At 40.1% G+C, this 22,842-nt stretch overlaps 1 protein-coding gene across 2 annotated transcripts in view; it reads left to right on the forward strand.

The window, feature by feature from the left end:
• polrmt (polymerase (RNA) mitochondrial (DNA directed)) overlaps nt 1-22,842 on the forward strand; it is a 55,980-nt gene that overhangs the window by 12,084 nt on the left and 21,054 nt on the right. For both annotated transcript variants that reach the window (XM_082523970.1, XM_082523971.1), the window contains exons 5-15: nt 64-250; nt 2,688-2,837; nt 4,440-4,607; nt 5,118-5,288; nt 7,190-7,429; nt 10,060-10,845; nt 11,272-11,394; nt 13,356-13,478; nt 15,979-16,158; nt 17,188-17,274; nt 20,333-20,446. In XM_082523970.1, the coding sequence (XP_082380096.1) occupies nt 64-250; nt 2,688-2,837; nt 4,440-4,607; nt 5,118-5,288; nt 7,190-7,429; nt 10,060-10,845; nt 11,272-11,394; nt 13,356-13,478; nt 15,979-16,158; nt 17,188-17,274; nt 20,333-20,446 (2,329 nt within the window). The remainder of the gene's footprint in view (nt 1-63; nt 251-2,687; nt 2,838-4,439; nt 4,608-5,117; nt 5,289-7,189; nt 7,430-10,059; nt 10,846-11,271; nt 11,395-13,355; nt 13,479-15,978; nt 16,159-17,187; nt 17,275-20,332; nt 20,447-22,842) is intronic.

The raw sequence follows: 22,842 nt of genomic DNA on the forward strand, positions 1-22,842 counted from the left end.
AAAACCCTGTTTTAAGAGATAATATACATGTGGCACAAAGACTGTATGTTTCTGCATTTCCAGGTGTCTGAGCCAGATGGAGGAGGATGGCCTCTCTGTGGATGATCTGTTCAACCAATGTGTTTTCCGGCAAGATGAGAAGGACATGCTGCTAAAAGCCATACGCATCGTAAAGCCAGAGTATCAGCCCAGGCTCAACATGCACACAAGCAAGTGTTCTTCATTGCTGGTTCAAGACTTCTACTCAGAGGTATTACAGAGTCAGGTCTTTTGTTATCAGCGAACTTATTTACTGACAAGCTGGCACATGGGATTATTAGATGCCCATCTTTTCTGCTGATGTCAAGATAGTGGAAGTTAAATAATTAATCCACATATGCACATGTTCATCTGGTCTTTGATCTTGACATTATCTTAAACTGAAATCATTGGAAATCATGGTGACCGCTGCATTTTTTTTTATGGTCGGATGACAGAATCTGCATCTTTGTATTAATTAACCATTAGCATTTACTTTAGTTGGCGTTCACAAAAATCTTTAAAAGCATTATGTAAAGAATTAATTTAGAAACTAAATGTGACTTAACACAGGAATTATTTTTAAGGCTCACTGTTTTGCATGTTTCGCCAGTCAAACCGTCAGAGCTGGGGAAGCTGTCACAAGGCTCCAGCTTGACTACGAAAGATTTGTTTGTCAACCCTTCACAGCCAGACAGGCACTGTTCTATTTATAGTGAGCCACGTCTGCTTTCTAATGGGTCCTCTGCTTTAGTTGCCTCTCCTCCTCTCACCTCTCCTCCTCCTTCCCACCTTCCTACTCCTCGTGATTCTCACACAATTCGTTAACAGCTTTTCGTGCCATTGTAGTATTTTTAGCCTCAGTCCATGCAGCATATTCACTTTTAGACCTCTCAGTCTTATTGTTAGTGTGTGTGTGTGTGTTTAATAGAGGGATGGTAGCAAGGTCAGCAGGTCTTATTCTATGAGTGTGAATGTGGGACTGTGCCACTTCATGATATGCCAAAAAGGTCAAATGTGACCAGATCTTTCCTGCTGGCTTTTAATGCATTTATAAAGGTAGTTTGTAATTTATCTGACTCTGGCTTTTTTTTGGCAGGTCGTAGGGGCTTAAAGGCTGTTCAAATAACTGGCCCATTTGATAACAGAGTGACACAATGAATGATCTCTGGAGGGTTTTCAATCAGTTTGAGCAGCACAAGCACAGACTAATTAAAATACTGTTTGCTGCTGTGAGAAGAGATTTTGATTAAAGCTTCAGATCGTACAAAATGCAGTTTGATCTAGTTTCTACTTGTCTTTGGAGAGTGTATTATTCTCTCGTTTAATTATCTGTTTCATTGGGAAAGTGTCCTATATTTGCATACTTTTTTTAAAACCATGCTTTTAATATTGCTCATCTTGCTGTATTAAATACAGCTCACTTTTCCTGCTCAGACCTATTCCAAAAAGTACATTATGATCACTAGGGCTGTGCGATATGACCAAAATCTCATATCCCAATATAAGAATTCTATCGTCTCGATATAAATCACAAAAATTTAACATTTTCTGTAAATTCTGTGAATCTCGGGCAGCTCGACTTGCGTGTAGTGTTTCCAGCTGCGCGTCATGTAGCTGGAGTCGAGTGTTTTTACAGATGCATGAAACTATACATTTTTAGACATAAGTTGTAAAGGCCACTGTTTTCTTTGTGAGTATTTATTACACAGCGTGCTGCGGGGAAAAGCCTGTTCTAGCGTTTGAGTCTAAGGTTTATTTTTTAGCACCTGGCGGCTCTTTTTAAATTCTCATCCGTAAATAATCTGCTCTTTCACGTGATTCAGTTTATTTTGAAAAGTCTCAACAGGATCTTGAGCTTTATTGTGAAAGGTTTATGTGGAACATAAACAAGCGGACACGCGATGCTGTTACCATCGTTGTTGCTAACCACAACGCATAAAAACAGGCGCTTGTCCGTCCTTAGTGTGGTTATATAAAATATAAGAGAAAGAGAGAACTTTAAGAAATTAATATAGCCACTACAGTGACCATCAAAACGATGAAAAAATATTGCCGTAAACAGTTTATTTTGCGACACCACAAAACAAACGATAGCGTAAAATGAAACGATAGACGTTTTTATATCGTCATCCGATATATATCGTTATATCAAACAGCCCTAATGATCACGGAGTGGCCTCACCAGTCTCCAAAGCGGCAAACAAGAAACCTGAAACATTTAGACAGTTCTTGTAAAGAGGAGTGGGTCGACCTGGTGACGAAGGTTTCTCCACCAAGTACTGTTTTCTTTGGGGATCAAATACTTATTTCACAGAATGAGATGTGAATATATATGGATATTTATATCTTTTATGTATTTTTTTGTTCTGGATTTTTGGTTTATATTCTGTCTCTCTCCGTTCAGATAAAACCACTACAAAAATTAGTAGCCAATACCATTGAGCCATTACCTAAAGAGCTATTCGCCACAGGTGAAGCTCCGAGTTTTAAATGGAAGCAGAATTAGATAAGTGGCTATGTTGGTGGTTGGACAGGTGCCTGGGTTGAGTCGAGTTTGTTCCGTTAGGGTTTTCGGTTTTGAAGGTTAGGCTCAGGCCAAGAAAGATCTGCACTGTACAAGATATCGTTTGTGTCTGTCTGATGTTTGGTTACGTGTTATGTTTTAGAGGGCGGACCACATCTACCCAAAATTGGACTTCACACAGGAGGATCTCCAGGAGCGTTTTAAACGTCAGCTGAGTGTGGAGCAGGCCTGCACGATCACCATAGACTCTGTGGAAGCTGCCAAGCCCGTCACTGAAAACATGGCGAAAATGGTAAATCAACCGACTCGGTTCCCCTTTTCGTCTTCAGCTTGTCCTTTATGTTGACTGTTGCTCTGATGCTCATGAGAATGGATTGTGTAATGAAAAGGATTCAGGTATTAATGACACACGGCTAGTTGTTTTGTTTTAGAAACAACAGCTGTCTTAAATGACACAGATCAGGTCAGTGGTGGTGAAGCGTTGCCTTTGCTCTGTTAATGTTAGTTATGGGTAATTCATTATTATAATTTGGGATAGATTGCATGCAGGTGATCTAAACTCAATGCAAACATTATGTATTTTGTTGCCCACACCCACAGTAGTGTTCTGATTCGTGAGCATGTGGTGGTATATGTCTTTTAAAGAAAGATACGTTTCACGGTAACTTTTTCTTCTCTTCTCTTTCTTTGGTTGTTGGAATGAAAAAAAGTTTCATTTTTGCTGGAAGAACATTGCATTCTTGCTGTTTTGTGCTGACAGTTTATCCTTTTGAACCACAAAAAAGCCTACAGATCTCCAGCAAAACACAGCATACTGGCACCCAGTGTAATATTCAGACTGTAGAGGATGTTTATCGTCTTGGCAGTAATCTGCTTTTTTTTGGTATAATTATGATAATATTTATAATGTTTTACTGAGATATAATTATTTTTCTCTGATGTAAAATTTAAAACGATATGCATGCAGGCTCGACAGGTTAGATGAAGAAACATTGTATTCCTGCGGTGTGCTTTTTTACGAACTCTGGCATTTACAGTCTTGGCTGGGCCGTCTGTCTGTGCAGATGGGCTATGTGGGAAGCAAGCAGGCAGAGAGTCCCTGGTGGTCAGGAAGCATTTACAGACAGGCAGGGCAGAATAATAATGTATTGTAATGGAGGCCGCTGGGGAGAATGCGGAGTCACCCCTCTATTCACAATCCAGACTGGGTCTCTGTTTCAGTCAAACTAAAGAGAAAACATTAACACATGCACACGCAGACATTTAACTTGAGTGCAAGTAATGTAAGAGTCAAATGTTGCTCAGGTTCATAGCAGCCATACATCTGCTAATTCTTAGTTGGCAGTTGATCAGCTTTGGAGGTGAAAAGGGCCAGCCTGGTCCACGCTTCTCTTCATAAAGCTTGTTTTTTATAGGTCCTTCTAGAGTAGTGTGTCTTGGTAATCACTTGAACTAATCAATCATTAATTAGTTTGATGCATTCAAATTGAAATTTCTAACAGGCTAGACTTTGAAAACACAGAGCAGACTCTTCCTTTCTGTTTTAGCCTTAGAAAAACAAGTGCTGACCCAGTTGTGTTGTCTCAGAAGGCTAGTCTCGCTTCTCACTGTCATTTGAATATATCTGGGCCGAACAAGCTTAAACAACTAATGAAATTCATGGCCATGTTAGACACAAGGCTTCCGTCCAGTGTGATATGACCATTTCTACTGCATATTTCAAATGATCTTCCATTTGGATCATGTAGTTTCTGATAAAGGCTTCTGGATTGGGTTTTTTTGTTTGTTTTTTGATTTTCTTTTTCCCCCTAACAACTTCAACAAATTCACCCTTTATGGTTTTTATGCTATCGGTCACTTTCATGAAATTGATCCCGTTGTGTTGTCCTTTCAGAGAGAGCTGTTGGCAGAGCAGCGGATTCAGTGGCAGAAGATCCTTCTCCAGGCCTTAAGGGAGAGCAAAATGATCCTGGCAAAAAGCAACACCAGGGACTACAGACTTAACCTTTATCCGTATCTGTGTCTCCTGGAAGATAAAGAGTATGTTGACATCATGATACAGGTAATACAAGCCACCTAGCCCAGCCTACCGATCAATGAAAAGCCAGAATTTTAAGATATTACAAAGACTTGTCTCTGTTTTGATAAAGTTGAGATCAATTTTATTTTACTACAGCATTACAAAGTGGTCTGTACTGATGTTCTGTCTTTTGTTTTTTTTGTCGTTGCGTTTGTGTAATTTGACACAACCAATATGGGAAAAACCATAGAACACAAATCAAGTAGCTAACAGTGGCAATGTCCATCAAAACATCACATTGTAAGAGTTAAGCAGGACATGCTTTCATCAGATATCTTTGCTTCCAGTACAGGAGAAATATGCAGGGTTATGAGAACCAATTCTAGAACACAGTTTGCATTATAATCTTTCCCTCTGATCCCCCCAAACCCCTTTTTTTCCATTAGACTAATAAGACTTTACAAAAGCCCTGAACAGTCATTTGCTGTTTTTTATTTATTTATATATTGTTTTTTAATGTAAGATATCTTTTAACTGTGTTCCTTTGTCCAGAGTGTTGCCAACTTGCCTCCTAGCGGAGAGTCGCTAAAGATTTTAGCTCGAGATCTCGGCAATAGGGTCTTCACCAAGTACTGCGTGCGTCAGAAGCACCAGAATCAGACGGTGGAAAAGCTGGGCAGCATTTATAACGCCTACACAGACCTACTGGCCAAAGATACTAAGGTAAAAAGAAAAAACTCCTCATACTTGTTAGCAAGAGATATGCTTTGCATGCTGTACTGCATGGCAGTTGTTATAAAATCTGCAATATTATGGCTGAAGTATGATGTAGCTACTACTGATTTGAAAGCACAATACAGATTTCTAAAGTTTAATCTTCTGTTTTATCATCCAGTGTGGACTATCGGCTTTCATTTCTCAGCGCTGCATTCTTTTTTTCTTTTTTTTATCATATTTTACTTCCCAGAAGCCAGACCGAATTTGTTTGACCAATTAAACTACAATATTTTCATGTTATGAAGCCAAATGTTATAGACTTCTGTAAACTTTGTTTGCGACCTTGTTCTCAAACTCATTGAAATGCTGTTTACTCCTTTTTAGTAAAATGAAGGACTGTGTTTCCTCAATGGGACTGTACAGGCAGGATCACTGACTCACTGTTTTGATGGTTCTGGAGCACTCAGGGAAAATGCGTATGTCATCAAGACTATAATGAGCAAGAGCTCATTATAGTCCACCAGTTAGTTAGACTCGATGTTAGTTAAGGTGTTTTATGAAAGGCACTTTATATGCAGCCTTTGTAGTTAAAATGCTGCCTATTAAAATGTTTTTCATTGTTGTTTTGACAGCGAGTGTTACTTTAAATTCTCCCTTGTCAAAGTTCTCACTTTACATATTTACGTGTTCAAGGATCAATTTTGAAGATAAATGTCAGAAACAATAGGCAATGCTCCCTGTTACTGAAGGCTAGTAGTGTTTATGTAGAGTATTTATTATTAAACGTCTACGTAAAATTAAAAATTGGGCACCGGGACTCCTCATATTTCGGGGAGAGGGTGGACTGCTATGGTATTAACTGACATTAGCGGGGTTAGTAAGCTGCAGCAGACAGGCACATTTATGCTAATCAGTAACAAATAAACAAAAGACAAGAATTAGACTTTTCAGAACTAAAGCACAAATTTCTTTTCTGGACTGTAGCACACAGTGAAGCCATATTATTTGTCAGATAATTCAACTAAAGTGCTCCAAAAGGCACCAGAAGCACAAACGTAGTCAAGGGGTCCAATCGGTGATTGCAGTCAGTGGACGTGAGACCTGGCAGGCAGTAATAAGCTACAGCTTCCTGTGTTTGCACATCTAATGATCAAAGCAGCTATTCTAATAACCTTAATTGTTTGTCAGCCCTGGGGTTGCCATTTGAGTTAAATTCAAAATAACCATAAAGCAGTTTTAATTAAAAAATAGCTAGAATAAATAGAAAAATTTGTTCATTTATCTGATGTAATATCTCATATGGCTTAGGAGGAGTGTGAATGTAGTCTTGGTCTATAACCAAGCTCTGGGAAAGTCAACCGACCGATGTAGCTTGCATTTATGAGTGCTGACTAGTAGTGATTTAAAACTTAATTTCTTAATATTCAGTCATTTCACCAGTTTTGGGGTTTTTTTTTTGTAAAGTTTTCTTGTATATTTTTGTATTTCAGTTTTCCAAACTTTTTAAGAGCCTGGTAAAAAGATTTAGATTTTCTCTTCCCTCTGGCGTTCTTTGCTTGAGTCTTCTCCTCTTTTAGCCACTGAATAAGCAGAAATAACAGAACGAGCTGAAATAACTCGGAGCCAGTGGAAATTATAATCACTAGCAACTAGATACAGCGGAAACACAGGCATGTGGGGTACCCGTTCCATCAGTCGTGGTGATCTGGAGGATCCAGGACTTAATACCAAGGATATACGTGCAGACCAAATAAAACCAGCAAATATAAAGCTTGCTCATGCTAATTTTCATAAAAGAGAAAATACTAGAAAGTGGTTGTAACTCTGAATCTTTATGTCTTTGAGGTATTTACAAAATAACACACTTTCCTCACAAAATTAAAACAGCCAACCTTTTATCCATGCAGGTGTATGACGTCCTTCCAAGGGAGCAGTGGTGGAAGCTGGAGATGGAGCAGAGTTCAGGACCTACGCTGCAGGGGGGCGAGACAAGCTGGCCATACATAGTAACTCTGGAGCTTGGCACGTACATGGTGGATATGATGGTTAAAAATCTTAAAATTAATAGCGACATCCTGAACCCAGCCTATGACAGGAAACTCATCCCCATCCTCTACCACATGTACACCTTTCGCAGCACCCGGCAGGTACGGTGGAAGTTCTCTCCTGGTCTGTTCCACAGAGGTATCATTGAAGCACATGATTTGATAACCTAGGGTTGGTGGTGACTCTATTAAAGCATTTTTTAAATGAAGCACCTATTACAGATTCCTGACTAAATAAGAAGGTTGACACAGATCCTCTTGATTAGGTTCCTTTTTTTGCGTTGCAGACTGAGAGACATAAAGTAAAGTAAAATTTTATTTATATAGCACCTTTCAAGGTAAACAAAATCGCATAAAAATCATAAAAGTTCTTCAGAAACGGACATACAACCTCAAACAAACAAAATCAACCAAAAGCAAGTTTAAACAGATACGTTTTTAACTGCTTTTTAAAAGAAATGAGTGAGTCCACAGATCTCAATCTCAAAGGGAGCGAGTTCCAGAGTCTGGGAGTCACTGATACAAACGCTCTGTCATTTTTCTTTTTACCCTTGTATGCTGGACAACCAGCAAGTCCTGGTCACAAGACCTCAGGGACCTGCTGGGGCAATAAGGAAGAAGAAGATCACTGATGTAAGTTGGGGCTACACCGTGCAGGGCCCTGTAGGTCATGATTATAATCTTAAAATGGACCCTGAACTTGACAGGGAGCCAATGCAGTTGGATCAGCAGGGGAGTGGCATGGGAGTATTTGGGATACTTTGTCAGAAGCCTAGCAGCAGCATTCTGGACAACCTGCAGTCGTTCCAGGGAGGCATTACTTAAGCAAGTAAACAAGGAATTACAATAATCTAAGCGAGATGAAACAAAAGCATGAATAATCATTTCCATTTCGGAGCGTGACACAATGGGACTCAGCAATATTTCTTAATTGGTAAAAACATGAGCGAACCAAAGATTTAACGTGTGTGTCCAGCGTCAGAGCTGGGTCAAGTGTAACACCAAGGTTCTTAATAGAGGGTTTAATATAAGAAGCAAGAGGGCCTAGATTTTTAACCACGAGGGGAACAAATTTCTCAGGAGCAAAGACAATGATTTCAGTTTTCTCAGCATTTAGTTTAAGATAATTTCAGTCATCCAATCTCTAATGGAATCAAAGCAGGGCTGGAAGATTTGAAGCTTAGAAACATCAGGTGGCCTAAAAGAGATATATAGCTGAATATCATCTGCGTAACAATGATACCAAATATCCGTAATCGAGCTAAGAAGTTGCAGAAGAGGGAGTAAATACAGAAACAGTAGTTTCTGTTGAAGTCCAATACCTTCTGATAATCTGATAAAAGGATGTCTGAGTATTAACCCAGACCAAGAAAAATATTCTTTCAATTGAGATTTATGGGGGGAAAAAAGACCAAAGATTAGGGGATCTCCTAGAAACTAGGGAAAATTATATGATGGATTAGAAAAACAAAACACAACTGTTGATTATAAGGACTCTCGATCAGGCAAATCAAATTAATTGTGAATTTTTGCTAATTGTGTAAAATTAGTCTGATTAAATGATTGACCCAAAAGAGTTTAAGAATAGCAGACTTTTCATTAAAAGAAAGAAGCCATGCAGAAGCAGAAACAAAGCGGGAAAAAACTTAAAAAGCCTAACCTTCACTTTGGACAAGAGAACTGTTCTAAAGCCCGTTACCTTGAACACTTGAGCAACCTCCTATCCAGTGTGACGCTCAAAAGAGTGTCTTTTATAAAACCATTTACCCACAGTGTGAATTGGCAAAGGGAACAGTTGAGTGAGATGAATAGGTCTCACGCTAATCCCTTTTTTAGTGTCCCCTTAATTGGATCGCTGATTTACTGCCACAGGACCCTGCAGGAGGGTGAGGCATGTGTTGGGGGGTGAGTACAAAGAGAGAGAGAGAACTGTGGATTTTTGGGACTTGATGCACTTTGGCAGCGGGGCATACCTATTGCTGAATTTCATTCGTGTGTAATTTTCTGTCTCTCTTTGTTCCATTCTACCTTCTTTTCTCTTATTCTTCCCGTCTCCCTTCTTTCCCTGGGTGGAGGTTAGCCCATCAGGGGGGCATCCTAATGATTTTACTGCGCAGCATGAAAGTCTGACTCATTCGTGCAAAGCTGAGGTGTTTCTGTCAGGTTACAGTGATTTTTTTTTTCTTCTTCTTTTCCTGTCACTGCGGTAACTCTTTAACATCAAAGCCCTGTTCTTGGAAAAACTATCGTGCCTAATCCTCTGGCTCCGGAGCGGGGTTGGCATGTAACAAATATAATAACAGTCAAGTAAAGATGTTACACTTGTTTGTTTTTTTTCACATTTGCGGAGCTACAGTTGCCCATTTTATTGTGATTTTCAGTAATTGTTTAACACAAGTAGTATGAATGGCAGCACTGATATTAATATATTTTTTTTAATCTCAGCTGTTAGTTTTTTTTTAAGATAAGATTCAGATTATAAGATGTTCTCACATGTCAGTTATGATTCAAACTTATGATTCAACAGAAGTCGAAGCGTGTTGCTTTTATACCTTTATTAATCAAATTTGCACTTGATGCTGACCATATCCTGTCATGATTAACCAAGCTTTAGAAATAAGCTGAGGCAGTCCCTTTCATGTTGTTGTAATTGAAACAGCAATCTCTGTTCACTGGTGTGTCTGCTCTTTTTTAGTTTGCGACTGATTTTCTTGTGATGTTTTACCCGCCAGGTTGGCTTCATCAAGCCCCACCCCATCCTTACTCAGATGCAGCAGGAAGCCATGGAGACCAAGTTGACTTTTGACTCCTATGTGATGCCGATGCTGTGCCCTCCAGTGCCCTGGACATCAGTCAAGTTTGGAGCATACCTGCTCACGCCGACGAAGCTGATGCGCACAGTGGACGGGGCGACCCAACACGAAGAGTTGTTGGAGAAATGTCAAAATCTTCATGCCATCTATGACTCTCTCAACCAGTTGGGCAACTGTGCCTGGAAGATCAACAAACCTTTGCTGGACATTATTATCTCCATCTTTAATGATCGTGGAAGCGATAAGCTAGACATCCCACCTCCTTTGTCGGAAGCCCCCAAAATCCCCCACTTTAACCCTCAAGACCACAGTTATACAGCTAGTGAGAAGGCCCACATGAAAAGACAGGTGATCAATGCCAAAAAGAAATGCAGCGAGATGCACAGCTTACGTATGGATGCTCTCTATAAACTGTCCATCGCCAACCACATGCGAGACGAGATCTTCTGGTTCCCTCACAACATGGACTTCAGGGGACGTACCTATCCATGTCCTCCATACTTTAATCACCTGGGAAGTGATGTCACACGGGCAATCCTTGTGTTTGCGGAGGGGAAGCTGCTTGGTCCCAAAGGCCTGGACTGGCTAAAGATCCACTTGGTGAATCTTACAGGATTAAAGAAGAGGAGCTCACTACAGGGCCGACTTGAGTATGCCAACACTATCATGGAGGACATACTGGACTCTGCCGACAACCCTCTAAATGTTAGTACTTGCTGCTCATTCACTGTATAGTAAGACGTTCCACGTACACTCGTCACAGTCATAGAAATCTTGGTAATTTGGGGTTTTTAATGAGTTATTTGAACTTGTTTGTGCTGTGGGCAACTTTAATGACTTTATTAAAAAAGAATTGAGTTTTTGGATTTTCTCTAATCCATACAGACTCAAATATATACATACACACTCACTAATATTTGGTTATTTTCTCTTTATACTTGTTTGTACGTATATGTATTTCATAAAAGTGGATAAAGCATTTTTTAATTACTGGGACAATGCCAATGACACAATGGTTTAACTGTCGGTCTAAACATTGAATATTAGAATATGTCAATTTTTTTTTTTGTATTCCTATGAAAGGTATGTATGCAGTATAATGTGCTATGTGCTTGTGACTTTTTCTCTCAGGGTAGAAAGTGGTGGATGAATGCAGATGAGCCATGGCAGGCTCTGGCCTGCTGCATGGAGATAGCCAATGCTGTGAGATCTCCTGATCCAGCACAGTTCATCTCTCATTTTCCTGTTCATCAGGTACGTAACAGACTGAGAGAGTCATGCTTAATGAGTAGCATATCAGTCATGTAAAAGTCCAAATAAAATGTAAAAACTTTTTGAATTATGGAAAGCTTGTTAGAGTTACTCATCTTACGTCTTCTTATTGTAGTTCAGGTTTATGTCTTTCGAGAAAAAAAAAGGTTGCATCATTCAGTGGGTCTATTTTAGATGGCAAATCAAAGTTAACAAACCAAGACCTCCTGTGCGATGTTCACCGTTTTGTCATCTGCTATAAACCTGTCAACCTTATCTTGCAAGCCAGAAGCCTTTTTGACATATCCTGCACGAGGATCTGACATTTAAACCAATGCGTTTTCTCAACGGAAAAAAGCAACAGAAAAATCATATGAATGATTGTTATTCTTAGTGACATGCTATATTTGTAGAACAGTGTATATACATTAACTGTGGAGCATCTTTTTGTCAAGAATTCCCTGATTTAGACCATTAACCGAAATATGTGGCTGAGTAAAGCCTCATCTCATCTGCACCGCAGGCCTTTGTTAATAAGGTTCTTATAATGTTGTTATAATGTAATTTTCTAATTTTATTTTCACTTCTCAAAATGTCTCATTTTTGTTGCAAAAGAACATTTTAATCCCATTAGTGATTACAAGCTATTGTCTGTCTGATTAATTATACCCAATATCGCTGGAACGCACACTAATAATAATGCATGAAATGTAAGGAGCAACATTTTCCCATGCCTTCAAAGAATAAGACAAAGAAGCTGAAAAGAGGATTTATTTTTTAGACCATTAGACCAAAAGTGAGTGTAATTCACAAAGTATTTAGCACTTCCTCTTTGTAGATGTGTTAAAAAGACAGTATCTCCAATACTTCACTTCGGGGGCGATTGTGGCTCAGGAGTTGGGAGTTCGTCTTGTAATCGGAAGGTTGCCGGTTCGAGCCCCGGACAGTCTCGGTCGTTGTGTCCTTGGGCAAGACTCTTCACCTACTGCCTACTGGTGTTGCCGATGGTGGGGCCGATGGCGCGATATGGCGCTTCTGTCAGTCTGCCCCAGGGCAGCTGTGGCTACAACTGTAGCTTGCCTCCACCAGTATTGTGAATGTGAGAGTGACTGAATAGTGGAATTGTAAAGCGCTTTGAGGGTCTCAAAAAGTGCTATATAAATGCAATCCATTATTATTATTATTATTATTATTATTATTATTATTATTACTTAATTGAGTGGTGAAGTTCAGCTAAACTACTTTAGATAAAATTGAGGCTTAGGGTTTGAATGAAATTAAATGCATATAAAAGTAAGCCTCAGGGCTCAATTTTATTTACTTTAATTCAATTTTATTTATTTTAAATCTGATTGATGTAATTTAGAGTTTACTGCCTTTGATAGATATTGAAATATATGGATAAATAAAGTTGATGACCAGGAGTCAAGTTGGGTGAGCTTAGACTTACAGTTGTGAAACTTAAATGTTGCCTCTCCACAACAACACATGCAAGCACTATATTAGTGTTACATAGGGGACGAGGATCAAAGAAGGATGGACAAGAATGAAGATTTATCTGTCCTGATACCCAGATACATATATCTACGTTGCTTAGCTTGGTGTTTAACAGCTGTAATTATGATAAAGTGAAACCCAAAGAAAAAAAAGATGAAACTGTATTATTTTATACACTTGTAGGTTACATGTTGGTTTGAATAGAGTGAAAAATTAAGTTTAGTCTTTGGAATTAAGTGCAACAAAGCCTCAACCACATAACATATTCCCAACATATCCTCACGTTCATGCAATTCATCTTATTTATTCTTTTTTTGTGCTTTATTATTTGTTTATTGGCAGAAAGGCAGACCTTTAAACCTTGCTCCTTGGATGACTTGACCCAATCAGTGCGGATCCTTGTGATTCTTTCTCTGCTGTCTGCCTCCACAGTCGTGCTTTAATCTTTTTCTTCACCTCTTCTCCAGGACGGCTCCTGTAATGGTCTCCAGCACTACGCCGCTCTAGGCAGAGATGTTATTGGTGCTACATCAGTCAATCTCATGCCCTGTGATGTGCCCCAGGATGTCTACAGCGGAGTTGCACAACAGGTCTGCTCTGTTACTTTCTTTGAACTGCACAGACTTACGGTTACACAGATTAAGGATGGCACATATCAGTTGCAAAGCATGTTGCAGATCTTCACCTGTTAGTATTCAGACGGCCCAGTGGATCCCACAGTGAGTGACAAGCTAAGGCATTGAGATTATATTTTAGTCTAGGCCTTGTCTTCAGAAGTGCTTGGTTTCTCTTGCTTTGCATGAAAGTGCAGAGACGAGACTGTCTCATGTTTAAAGTCTTGAATGGTGAAGCATGAGCCTGCGTGCTTTTAGGAGGCACAGTTGGAAGATAAGTGTGATGTGCTGACATTTCAGTACCGGAAAAATCAGAAAGAACAGAACAAAAACATCCATTTCAGAAGTCCACACACAGTGACTGTAATGTTTGCCTCAGAGTATTGCGTTTATTGTTAGATACCATGATGACATTAGCTGTGATGTAAGAAGCTACATGGATAAATAAGTCATCTTCAGCAGCAGTCACTCAGCAGCATGATACAGTAGGAGAAAATATAATAAAATAAAATAATAAAAAAAATAGAAAAATAGTAAGGAGCAAAATATTAGAGACATGGTAAAAGAGAAAAGATGACTAAATATATATGTATCTATAAATATAAATATATGTACACTAGTGATTAAATTAGAAAATCTTGAAAAGAAATAAGACGGGAGGGCAGATGGGATATTGCACAGGAATGAGCAGCAGAAAATTGCAGTATTGCACTTTTAAATATAAATATCAATAACAATAAAGTGGAGTGACCAGTGCAGATTAAACAGAGTACTTGTGAAGCTGCAGGGTAGCTTCTGAGTGCTGTGTTGTGTGTGTTTAAGTGTTGTGGTTGAGGTGTCGTATGGCTTGGTGGTAAAAACTGTTTTTGAGTCTTGTAGTCCGAGCAGACAGACTCCTGTAACGTCTGCCAGACGGTAACAAGGAGAACAGCTGATGTGCTGGGTGGCTGTGGTCCTTGATGATGCTGTGTGCTTTACGGAGGCATCGCTGGAGATAAATGTCCTGAATGGCAGGAAGCCTCGTGCCAGTGATGTGCTCTGCTGCCTTCACCACCCTCTGTAGTGATTTACGGCTGCTGGCAGAGCATCACCAAACTGTGATGCAGCTCGTCAGCAAGCTCTCGATTGCACACCTGTAAAAATTTGAGGTGATGTTGGCATTCATGCTAAACTTCCTCAGCCTCCTCGGGAAGTAAAGCCGCTAGCGAGCTTTCCTGATAGCAGTGTCTGTGTGAAGGGTCCAGGAGAAGTCCTCAGTGATGTTGACTCCAAGGAACTTGAAGCTGCTGACCCTTTCGACCTTGACACCGTTGATGTGGATGGGCTGGTGTTCTCTGACGGGTCGTTTCCGGTAGTCCACTATCATCTTTCTAGTTTTGCTGATGTTGAGAGTCAGGTTATTTTCCAGGCACCACTCGTACAGCGCCATCACCTCCTCTCTATAGGCCGTCTCATCATTGCCTGTGATGAGGCCCATGATGGTTGTGTCATCCGCAAACTTGATGATGATGTTGGACTCGTGTTTAGCACCACAGTCGTGTGTGAACAGGGAATATAGGAGGGGGGCTAAGCACACAATCCTGTGGCGTACCTGTGTTTAGGATGAGTGATGAGGAGGTGTGCTTACCAACTCTCACCACCTGGGGCCTGTTTGTGAGGAAGTTTAGAATCCATCTGCAGATCGGTGTTCCCAGCCCAAGGTCGACGAGCTTCGTGGCAAGTTTTGAGGGGATGATGGTGTTAAATGCCGAGCTGTAGTCGATGAAGAGCATCCTTGCATATGTATTCCCTTTTTCCAGGTGAGTGAGGGTTGTGTGCGTTGCCAGGGCGATGGCATCCTCTGTAGCTCTGTTTGTCTGTTTGGGGTTTACTGTACAATAACCACTGTCATTAGCTGGTTTGTTGACCTTGTCTCCAGGCACAGTTGCTAATCTGTAGGGACCCTGTTAAATTAGTGAATACCTGGACCAAGGTTTCCTCTTCTAGTGACCAGTCATTGTTCATGAATTCAAATTCATTTTAAAAAGAACAATAATTGCCAGGCAATAGTTTTAAAATTGCACTTCTGCTCCTCTTCTGCTCTCCACATGGACTCTTTGCCTGCGTACAACCAAAGCCTGTTTAAACATGATTAGTCTAAAGAATTTGGAAAAATCGTAAAACCTTCCCTACAGACTCACTATATTGTTGTTGTTTTATGTTAAACAATAAGTAACACTGGCAAGAGTCACATTGCTTAAGACTGCTTTACAACAAGGGCTGAAAAATAGCTTTGCTGATCATTAAATGAGTTTTCTGCTTCTAGTCTCAAAGCTGTGAGGACTCACTTCTGTTATAAGTGAAAGCAGTTGTGACATATTATATTAATGTCACGCAGATGTTATCTGTGTTCATTTTTGGGGAAGCTTTAAATTGTCCTCCAAAAGACCTCCTTTTAAAAAAGAAAATTCATATGTAAGTTGTCTACATGTTCCAGGTGGAGGAGTTACGAGCTCGGGATGCAGAGAGCGGACTGAAGATCGCCCAGGTGCTGGAGGGCTTCATCAGCAGGAAGGTGGTTAAACAGACAGTGATGACTGTGGTGTACGGAGTCACTCGCTATGGTGGACGCCTCCAGATAGAGAAAAGACTGAAGGAGATTGACGAGTTTCCGAAGGTATAGCAACGGTGAAAGAGGGTGGCGAGTGAAAGAGTTCCTTCATACACGCTACGCTATTTTTAGCACGGTATCAGCTCAGCATGACAGAGCGGCCCCTTAACACAGGACCTCCTCTGTGTGAGGGGTTCCTCTCACTTTGTGTATGTTCTTGCAAACGCTTTAAACTCTATTTTTAAGTAGCTTTTTTTATACTTACTCTTTTATCTTCTGCATGAGTGTAAAGGGTTTAAAGGATTTAATGCACTGCAAATAGCGGCCACATACTGTATTGTACAATCATCACATTTGTTTCTGCAGCCAAAGGTATTTCAGTCAGTTTGAACTTGACGTAAAGAGTCATACTACACTGTCTCTAAATGAGCTGCATGGAGCCTGAACCGATGCTTTTAATATTTACTTTGATCAGATTTATTTATGATCACATTGCATGGACGTTTCAGGGAATGCAATCCAACAGTAGCTATATTTGGTATCCTACGCACAGCCACTGTGTGTCTATTTTTAGTTATCTGCACTTTGATTTGGTTGGGCCTGAATTCTCCTTTGATGGACACACCCATTCTGTTACATGACACCAAGAAAGGAGAATGGAAGAACTGAATCTTCTCACAGCGCTCCAGTGTTCCATAGCTACACAATTCCTTACAACAGTTAGCGTTAATCTCATTGTCTGTGTAGATGGGATCAGCATAACTCTGTCTGCTGTCTACTATCTCACAGGCATTCTGCTAAATGACTTCTGGATAATGTTCCTAATTGTTTAAACAGGGAATTAGGGGGGAGTGTAATTGTGAGTGATTACAGTGGGATGGATGGTGAAAAGAGGGCAAGGCCTTCTGTAGAGATCATATCAGTGTAATGAGATGCAAATGAGATACCCTGATTTGTAACACTAATTTGCATCATACATGTAGCCACCATTCGAAGCACAATTAAAAGCTAAAATGCATGTTTTTAATTTTTAAAATTGGACAAATTAAACAGTTTGACCAACTATGAAAGACTCCTGTGTTGTTGTTTTTCCAGGAGTTTGTGTGGGATGCATCCCATTACCTGGTGCGTCAGGTGTTCAATGCCTTAAAGGAGATGTTTACAGGGACCAGAGAGATACAGGTGAGCTCATCACACGTACATTACAACATATGCAAATGATAAAATGATCTCATCCAACAAATTATCATCAATCTGTGGTGGCACTTGATTAGAAATATTGTTAAACACATTATTTGGGGAGATATAATGACTTTTTTTTTTCCCAGGGAGTGCTGGTGTCCTTTGTTTTCTTTATACTCGGCACTCTGTATGTTCTTTAAAGTTTTGGAGATGAGAGCACTATTGCTATTCTGGATAGCAATGTTGTATTCTCGATATATATGCAAGTTTCACTAGAACACATGCAGTAAAAACAGCAAAAAAATACAAGTATTCATTAAAAACTGCAACTAAAATAAAAGTATTCAAGCTTTTTCTCTGTGTTTATAACGAAGATACCATTTATTATGGTAACGTTTTATTTTAGATGAGTTTCTTTAAAATGTTTCACAAGAAAAATCTATTATTTGATACTATCAAAGAAAATAAAAGAGAATATGCCTATAATTAGTGTGTAACCTCTATATTTTTTTGTTTTATTTTTTTATTTTTTCAGTGTACAGTAGGTTAATTAACAAGCTACAGGCATATATTTCAGCATATGTGACTAATAATTAATCAGTATTTGCTTTGACATACAGACTTTTAAAGAAATTTCTGTGCTTCATATACAACTAAACTCAACTCATTATAGTCTTGCAAAGATAAATCTGGAAAAGTTTTAGTCGGCACTAAATTACGTTGTTTTTAAATGAGGTTTGTTTAAGTCGCTAGGACATTACAAACCTCTAAAGCATGCTCTGCCTACTGATCTACTGCTGCAGATAGGCTCTTATTTGAATTTTATTAATGGCGTGTTTACTTTACTGTTACCCTGCCAATGGCACCTATTCATCACATAGATTCCATTAATAGATTTAGGACGTGCACCTGGTAGGGGATTGTATATTATCTCTAGAGGCAGAGAGGAGTCTGCCGAACCATTATTACCACCAACCACTATTTTTGTGTGCGTGTCCTGTGGGAAACACGCAGGGATGGCCCAGTCTGAGATGATAAATACCCTTCCTAACATACCTTGGTGCCGATGTGATGCTATTGCCAGCGTGAGTGCGTAAGGGTGTGTATCCCCCGCTGCTTTTATAGGTCACATCCACTTGCATTTCACAGGGAAGAGCTGAAGTATGAGGGGAAAGAGAGGCAGCTGATCAATCCTTGACGCTGTTATCCCTGACCTCGCCTACGTTCTCTGTACATTTCCCATTTATCCTGTCAACACTGCTGATCACCTCTGTCTGTATGTTTGCCAGTCAGTCAATTTTTCAAGATGTTTTTCTTGTTAATCTCTGACGTCGGTTTCTTTGCTTTTGCGGTTTTCTTATTTTGTGCTTTGATTGTAGGAGGCGAGGTGATGTTTAATGGACCAGCTTCTGGTCAGGTTGCTAACTCCAGTTGCTAGGACATATTTATCTTTCCTACAGCTCACTGAGTGTGCATTTGTATGTGTGACAAAACCCTTATGGGACATCAATAGGGCTTCCATTTTTGGAGGCAGACTATTCCAGACTAGGGCTGCCACAAACGATTATTTTGATAGTCGACTAGTCACCGATTATTTTTGCGATTAGTCGACTAATCAGATCATCATCCGTTGGACGTAAAACTACAGCTTATTGCACCAGCAGCATCTGCTCTTATATAACTATCATTAGCTTACAGCTTTAAGTGTTTAAGGTCTGTGCTAACTAAAAATAAAGAAAAGATGATAGTTTATTAAATTTTAATGAAATTTGCAGATTGTTTCGGTGAAGTTTAATAAACTCCTTGCTATCTAAAATATAACAGGACACTGGAGTATATTCTGGAGCATCTCACACTTCTGATAATCAGTTGTCTGCTTGACGTTTATTCAGCTGTGTAAAAACTATAACTTTAATCTCAGACAAACTGATTTACTCAGGAACAAATAAAATACTAAAAAAAAGCCAAACAGTAACATTTTAAGTTATCTAAGTGACTCATATATATATTTAACCTGAGTAGCGAAAGACGGCGGTGGGTTTGAAAACGATTTGCGGGGAGTCCGGTGTTCTCACGGTGCTAGTGAGCCTAGCCCCCGGCTCGCTAACGAGCTAGTGGGTAACAGATGTCTCCGAAAACGTCGGAGCACTTTTGAAAATATGTGGTGTCCTGATAAACTGAGCAGATATTTGAGGTTTACACAGCTACATTCTCGCCTGAAAATATGTTAAACGTTTATTTTGTGACCCAGAAAGAATAATAAGAGTAACATTAAAACTAACTAGCTGCCGCCATTGTTGGAAACTGCGCTGGGCCGCGCTATGAATTCTGGGACACAGCTGCTTCTTCTTCTTCGGGGTTTAACGGTAGCTGACATCCTTGTACATGCAATGCTGCCATCTTCTGTTTCAGTCCGGTATTACACTCTTAAATCCTGCCACTTATTCCTGCGTCTTTTGTGATCTTACAAAGCTTCAAACGACGCGTCGACTATTAAATCAGTCGTCGACGATTTTGATAGTCGACGTAATCGTGACTAGTCGACAAATCGTGGCAGCCCTATTCCAGACACATATGCAAACAGTGCTGTCGGATATTCCAGACTAAGCGACACTTCACTGTTCAGCAACAAGCCTGCAACAGTTGTTAGTAGGTCCTTAAAGCAGCAGAAGTAGAATGAGCAGTAAGTGCATAAATCTTTTGTTGATGCTCTAGTCTAGGCAATGAAGTCTCTATTTTTTTCCCTGCATCGTAGTGTTTTTTTACGGTTTAATTTTGTGAATGCGATAACTTGAGAACGAGGCTCCGTTGGATTTTGGGATTGATACCACAGGTGTGCCTACTTGGAGGCTCAGAGATAGCATTGGTGTCTTAGCCCTGTCTAGCCGAACCTGAAATCTCCATCAACCTCATTTAACCTGATTTAAATTTAGTTGCACTCTTGTCAGTAACATGCTCTAAACATACAAGCATGTCACACACGCATTCTTGACTAATATTAAATATTTCTATCACTGTGTCCCTTCATGTTACCTCTGATTGAATCCATTTGTTACAGGACTGGCTGACTGAGAGCGCCAGGCTCATCTCTAAGTCGGGTCACACTGTGCAATGGGTGACACCCCTGGGATTACCCATCATTCAACCGTACCACCGCACACGCAACCAAGTGGTAAGTCTCACCTTAAGACAAACGTGGAAGCTCTTTAACCTCCTCTCTGTCTCTCACCAATCTATTGCAGTTTTAACATGATATCTGTTGCTTAAGTAGTAACATTAGTGGCAGTTTTCTTTGTGTCTGACAATACCTGTTATCTCTGTTGGCCTTGTATGTTTTGATATTGATTGATATACCTTTATTAGTCCCACAAGGGGAAATTTCATAAGGTTAGTTATGTTAATCTGTTTCTTACTTGATGACTGTGTATCGCTTCTCTTCATGGTTATTCCGACAGCTGAGCCAATTCATTTCCAGTCTTCATTTCACTATGTTTTGAGAAATTCACCACCTGACCTTTATGCTGTTTTCTTGTATCTTGGCTTGTTTGTCTTTCTTCTCTTTATCTCAGCTTTCGCTGGTTTCTCCACACATCTACAATTGACCTTTTCATAGCACATACTTGGGGTGGCTGTAGCTCAGGTGGCAGAGCAGGTCAGCCACTAATCAGAAGGTCGGTGGTTCGATCCCAGGCTGCATCCCAAATATCCTTGGGCAAGATACTAACCCCATGTTTGCCTACTGGTGGTGGTCAGAGGGCCCGGTGGCGCCTGTGTCCGGCAGCCTCGCCTCTGTCAGTGAGCCCCAGGGCAGCTGTGGCTACAATGTAGCTTGCTATCGCCAGTGTGTGAATGTGTGTGTGAATGACTGAATGTAGTGTAAAGCGCTTTGGGGTCCTATGGACTAGAAAAGCGCTATACAAATGCAGGCCATTTACATACTTTACACAACTTTTGACACGAGTTAGAGAACAAAGTGTTAACTTTTCTCTGACATACCAAGCATTTATTGAAACCTTCTGTCCTATTTTGTTTGTCACATGTAAGTTTTGATCCATCATTGTATTTTTGCTCTGACTAATATTTCATTGATGTATAAAGGTCTTTAGGTTAGTTGGACTTTATGGAATTTCAAATGAACCTGGTTTGTCATTGGCTTAACACATGAGCTGAATAAGCATTTACACGTATTTATAGTAAGTACCCTGTACTAAAGGTACCCTGGCTTTTAACCGGTTTTAAACAACCTGGATTTTGTTAGCGTTTGTTTGTTAGTTTGTTTGTTTGTTTGTTTAGAGAAGCAGGCCATCATAATGCTGCTGATAGAATATTGTAATTGTTGTGAGCGGACAAACTTTAATGGAGCTCCCCAGAATCACTATGGAGATCCTGGCGGTATCATATACAGAGAACATATCTGTGGCTTTTATATAATCAACAACACTGCGGTGTACTTATAGGTGTTGTGCTGTTGATTATATAAAAACCGCTGTGACCGCTAACATTCCTGTTTATGAATCAAGTGAAAGGTGAAAGGTGGAGACAGACATGTAGTGTGTGCCAAGTACAATCAGAGAGCTAGCTGTGGGCTTGCCCAGCATGCAGCCTGCTCTTTTAGTGCTCTTTTAGTATGACATCAAGCATAAGGTTAGCTTAGAAAGGGAGTGACACCTCATGAGCAGGTGCAAGAGAGCGAGGGTGACAGATGGTTTAGTCCCCTGAGGGTGCATCTCTTTCTCTCTGTTGGTGTAGTAGGACACGTTCCCCTGATTTGATCTGCTTCTTTTAGTGTCCAACAGGGACAATGGAAATGATTAGCTGTGCTTCTTTTCAAGGCCTAAATGAATGAAAAGATAACTTCATGGCTGATTGAGGTCTTAGCTTATGTTTCACAGATAGCTTTCTTCACCCCCTACAATAACTCACTAATCCAGTTGCATCACTGAGCAACAAAAATGAAACTAACTTGCAGAAAGGTCACCTTTTCTCTGCATAGCTGGATTAAATTCAATCTCCCAGTCTCCTCTCTGCCTCTTAAATCCAAGGCCACTGTGTTTTTGAGGGTCATTAGTAATTAGACTCTAGATAGAGTGGAAAGATGAAGTATAATGCACAATGAGAAAACCAATAACTGGGGAGACAGTAGCTACAGTGGCATAACATCAGAGTGTGTGTGTGTGTGTGTGTGTGTGTGTGTGTGTGTGTGTGTGTGTGTGCGCGCATGCATGTGTGTACATTGCTTCATTTCTGTTGGTTTTCCCTGTGCATACGGAGTTGGGATACAAATGCTGACCTTTGTAATCAAGGATTTTCCATGGCTGATGGAAGGTGAGGAAATTGGAGTAGGATAGAGTAGCTGAATGAAGCATGAACATACATCAGGGAGGCAGCCTAACAGGATTGGGAGATACTAATCGGATCATAGGTCACTCTGGCTTAGATACCCTGTTTATTTTTATTCCCTCTCCCAACACAGCTACAGTGAAATCTCACTCGCTGCGGATGGTGACACGAGGGAATCATCAGCTGGATTGGCTGGATTTGACTGGATTTTGAGTTTATAGGGTGACT

This window comes from Aulonocara stuartgranti (genome assembly GCF_965226115.1).
Source record: "Aulonocara stuartgranti genome assembly, chromosome: 23".
In the NCBI taxonomy this organism is placed as follows: Eukaryota; Metazoa; Chordata; class Actinopteri; order Cichliformes; family Cichlidae; genus Aulonocara; species Aulonocara stuartgranti.